The following is a 5075-nucleotide window of genomic DNA, read 5'->3' on the forward strand; positions in this document are numbered from 1 at the left end:
GTCCAAGACCACAGATCAGAAGCTTTATGAGTCTAAAAGGTCCATCCTTATAGATTAGCCCTTCTACAATATTTCTAGGAATTTTAGTCTGTTTTTGCTTCTTTCTTTTTCCCTTTTTGAATATATCAAAATAATTTCCCCCTTTTTATTGATTATTTTATTTATTTACATTTCAAATGTTATCTCCTTCCAAGTTTTCCCTCCACAAGCCCCCTATCCCCTCCCCTCTCCCTCCCTTTCTGAGGGTCCTCCTCTACCCACCCACCCACTCCTGCCTCAGTGCTCTAGCATTTCTCTACCCTGAGTACTCTAGCCCCCACTGGACCAAGGAGGCTCCCCTCCCATTGTTACCAGATAAGGCAATCCTCTGCTACCTATCCAGCTGGAACCATGGGTCCCCCACTGTGTACTCTTTGGTTGGTGGTTTGGTCTCTGGGCCCTTGGGGTGTGTGTGTCTGTTTGGTTGATATTGTTGTTCTTATTATTGGGTTGCAAAGACCTTCAGTTCCTTTAGGCCTTGCCCTAACTTCTCCACTGGGGTCCCCACACTCAACCTGATGTTTGACTGACTATATTGATATCAGTATTGGTCAGGCTCTGGCATAGCCTCTTAGGAGACAGCTATATTAGGCTCCTGTCAGTAAGCACTTCTTGTCATCAGCAATAGTGTCTGGGTTTGATGTCTGCAGATGGGATGGATCCCTAGGTGGGACAGTCTATGGATGGCCTTTCCTTCAGTCTGTGCTCTGCCCTTTGCCCCTGCAATTACTCCTTTAATAGGAGTAATTCTGGATTTATATTTTTTATGTGGGTAGGTGGCCTCATCTCTCAACCAAAAAATCATGTCTATTCACTGGATATGGTCTCTACAGGTTCTATCTCCCATTTGTTGGATAATTCAGCTAATATCCTCCCTATTAGGTCCCGGGAACCTCTTGGGTCCCTGGCATCTGGGACTTTTTAGTGGCTACCCCCCAGTTCCCTTTCCCCACTACTACATACCTCCTTTCAAATTCCTGATCCTCTGTACTTCTCCCTCATCAACTCCTCTATCTAAACCAGCCCCTCTCTGCTCTCTTCCTCCTTTCTTCCTCTCAGATTCCTCTCTTCCTCTACTTCCCAAGATTCTTTTCTTCTCCGTTCTGAGTAGAGCTGTAGCCTTCACACTTTGGTGTGGTCTTCCTTCTTCTTGGGTTTCATAAGGTCTGTAAGTTGTGTCTTGGGCATTCCATTTTGTTGTTGTTGTTGTTGCTAAATCCACTTATCAGTGAGTACATACCATGCATTTTCTTTTGTGACTGGGTTACCTCAATCAGAATGATATTTTCAAGTTTCATCCACTTGCCTTTGAATGCCTTTGAATTTCATGAAGTCATTGTTTTAATAGCTGAGTAGTGTAAATGTACCACATTTTCTGTATCCATTCCTCTGTTGATGGACATCTGGGTTGTAATGAACATAGTGGTGCTTGTGTCCTTGTTATATGTTGGAGTGAGGATAGGTATATTTATCAAATTTATCTGAAGATAACTGTTAATTCAAACATAGCCTGAAGTATTGAAATTCTTATTAGCCTGGTTTCTGTTGCTATAACAAATAGTTAAGATAATCAACTTATAAAAAGAAAAGGGTCATTCCTGACAGAGAGGTTTATAAGTCTCATTCCCTGGTGAGTTGAGTCTATTGATTCATTTTGTTTTTGTCCCTCATGGTAAGGATGTGTGGTTGAACAAAGACACTCAGCCCCTGGCAAATAAAGAAGATAGAAAAGTTCTGAGTGACTTATCTCTTTTATGACACGCCTCAAGTAAAGTGAGTATTGCAATTAGGTTCACTGTTTAAATGTCTCTTTCATTCCCAAGAGAAACATGATAATTATCAGGATCTTGACAATTATACACAACTTTATGAACAATTAAGATCAAACATGTAACATGCTTAAACATGAACAACTTGGAAAAATGTTAATGTAACTTAAAATTATGTTTAGCAATTTATATTTACATTAGATTTATGCCCTTAAGTTAAAAATTCATTGGATTTTATTTAAAAAAAAACTTCTAGTTTTCTATGTAACATGAAATTTGAACCCCCATATTTATTGAAAAGCTAGTAATATACTATAACTTTTTCAATCAGAACTCTCCATTTACTATTATATCAACTAGTCATTATTATTCTATGAAGTCTTTCATAAAAACTGATGGCTCTTAGAAAATATTTTTTTCACCAAGCTGTTTCTTCATAGCACTCTTAATCTCATTATTCCTGAGGCTGTAGATGATGGGGTTCAACATGGGAATTACCACCATGTAGAACACAGATATCACCTTGTTCTGGTCTGTGGAGTAGCTGGACTTGGGCATCACATAAATAAATGTGACTGTCCCATATAACAGAGTGACTACAGTGAGGTGGGAGGTGCAGGTAGAGAAAGCCTTGTGTCGACCCTCAGTGGAGCGCATCTTCAGGATGGTGATGAGGATGCAGGTATAGGAAATAGCAATGACAAACACTGTGATTACAATAATAGTGCCAGTAGAAAATGAATCAAGAATTATGAGGACACTATTATCAGAACAGGAGAGTTCAACTAAAGGAGTAAAATCACAGAAAAAGTGATTAATTCTATTTGTTCCACAGAAAAGAAAAGAAACAAAGGAAAGTGTAAAGAAGGAAGCATGAATAAAGCCAATAATATAAGACCCTATAAGCAATTGGATACACACTTGTTTGGACATTTTAGTTGAATAAAGCAGTGGGTTGCAGATTGCCACAAAACGATCATAAGCCATGACAGCCAGAAGGAAACATTCAATAGCTCCAAAGAAAACAGCTGAGCCAAGCTGGATACCACATGCAGTGTAGGATATACTGCTCCTCTCCACCAGGAAATTGATAACCATATTTGGTGTGACAGAAGAAGAGATGGCTATGTCAATGGAAGCCAAGTGGCTGAGAAAAAAGTACATGGGGTGATGGAGCTGGGAAGAGACTCTGATGAGAAGGATGGTGCTGAGGTTCCCAGACACAGTCACTAAGTAGATGCACAGGATGATGATGAAGAGGATGACTCTAAGAACTGGGTCATCAGTTAAGCCCAATAAAATGAACTCTGTCACTGCAGTGTGGTTCCCATCCTCCAGGAAAGCCATGGGACAGTGTAGCTGCTGCCAGGTCAAGGCTATGATGGAGATAGTACAGGAGGGCATTTATAAATGAGTAGTTTCACTTTCATTCATATACAAATAATGCAATTATATTTAAAGATGTCCAAGCATGAAAAATTACTCATCTGCAAGGATGAGTCTACAATTTAAATGTGGTTAAGACAATACCCTAAATCTTTCTATCTCATAAAACCCTGTTTCTTTACATATCATGTTCTTTTACCATTTCCTTAAAGCAAAAAATAAACGTAAAATAGCAAAATTAATCAGTAGTATGTTATAAAAGATGAATGCAAAAACTGTTAAAGAAATTCTTTAGTAGCAGCTAATATATTTACATACTTCTTTAAAAACAAACATTAATCTAAAGATTATGCATAGCTACAAATCATCAATTAATTTGGATTAAATTCCAATATTTTCTTATATATTTTTAAACCTGATATTATATTTGCTTAAGATATTAACTTCATCGCTATTTTTATAACTTTGAAAGACATTATTTTTTTTCACTTGCACGTCATTTATAGCTTTTAAAATCAGAATTAGAATCTTAACTGTCAGAAACCAACTACTTAACATATAGATAATAATAAAGTTAAATAATAAAAATCTTAGACTCTTTTATATCAGAAAAGATTGGAATTTTTTGTAAAGTTTTAAAACAGGTATTATGTAAAATTTCCTATATAAATAAAGTTATTGCTCATATATCAACTAAACAGGAATTTTAAGTTATCAATAAAAATTCTATTGAAAATTGTTCGATATATTTAATATATTTGAAAGAGAAAATGCTGTTTTACCATATAATGTGAAATATCTATCCAATTAGTTTTTAAACAACATAACAGATACTCAACCAATAGCTAAGACAATTTTATTTTGAGTACATAAATATTTTTCTCAGTTTATATATGAAAACCATTCATCCAGATTCATTATGAAAAGCCAGAGTCCTACCTTGAAATGAGAACTCATTTATCCTTCATTAAAAAGTCAAGATTGCATGGTTATGTAGTCATCGTTTAGTGTTTGTCTCCTTTGAGGATAAATCCCTGAAGATGTTAAGATTCAAATGTGAATTCTGAAGTATCATAGAACATTACTATTTCCTGTGGTGGATAGTGAGTTAGTCAATATGGGCTAGAATAACCAAGCTCCCAAGATCCTGCCAATTCTCAAGAGCTCAATTTATTATTTTGTTCTCTCTTAGGTGTTCATGCACAGTCATACAGGGTTTGTTTACTATTTACTACATTATAATTCAAAAATTTTGTTAAAAACAATTATTTCTAAGTTTACACTGATACTTGTACTAAATAAAAAATGTTATACTTAAAGTATAAAAGTTAGACCTATTTTCACTCATTCTAGATGTATTTATAAATAAGTATTTAAATTACCAACTTTAGCTTATTCTATCAAGTAGGCCAGAGGAGCATGAAGTGAAACTTTATATAAACTTAAAATTTAAATAACAAAAATGTACATTTCTACCATTGCATAAGAAGGCAGAACATGAATGTTTTAAAATTCCACAGTGAAGTAGAATTTAGAAATGACTTGGATATCTCCAAGAATGGGAATATAGTCGAAGTGTCACCCTTGTCTAGTGCCCTTGATATAGGTAGGCCATGGGATAATACTGACTCTTCAGCCCAAAGGCTTGGTGGTACTCTAGTTCTCTTGCTAACTCTAATTTTAGAACACTTGTAGCCCTTTATTGAATGGTTGGTTTGACAATCACTACAATAATTCAAACCAATATTTCCTTCAACATTCCTTAATACTAATAATTCTGCTAAGCATTTTACATGTAGAGGATCTTCACTGTAAGACAGGATATAGATTTTTTTTCTTATTCTCAGTATTCATTGATAGAGCAGAGACTGAAGCACTCAA

General features: G+C 35.6%; 1 protein-coding gene across 1 annotated transcript; it reads right to left on the reverse strand.

The window, feature by feature from the left end:
* Positions 1–2210: 2210 nt before the first annotated feature.
* LOC110298545 (olfactory receptor 5P81) lies at positions 2211–3155 on the reverse strand. Its single transcript, XM_021167859.3, has one exon. It carries the CDS (start codon positions 3153–3155, stop codon positions 2211–2213), a length of 945 nt encoding a protein of 314 aa, XP_021023518.1.
* Between the last annotated feature and the right edge of the window lie 1920 nt (positions 3156–5075).

This window comes from Mus caroli, unplaced genomic scaffold (genome assembly GCF_978045245.1).
Source record: "Mus caroli unplaced genomic scaffold, Mus_caroli_1 scaffold_8, whole genome shotgun sequence".
Classification (NCBI taxonomy): domain Eukaryota; kingdom Metazoa; phylum Chordata; class Mammalia; order Rodentia; family Muridae; genus Mus; species Mus caroli.

What these genes read in the sequence shown, in the direction of transcription:
- LOC110298545 (XM_021167859.3), bottom strand. Translation starts at nt 3,155, where the DNA reads ATGGCTTTCCTGGAGGATGGGAACCACACTGCAGTGACAGAGTTCATT.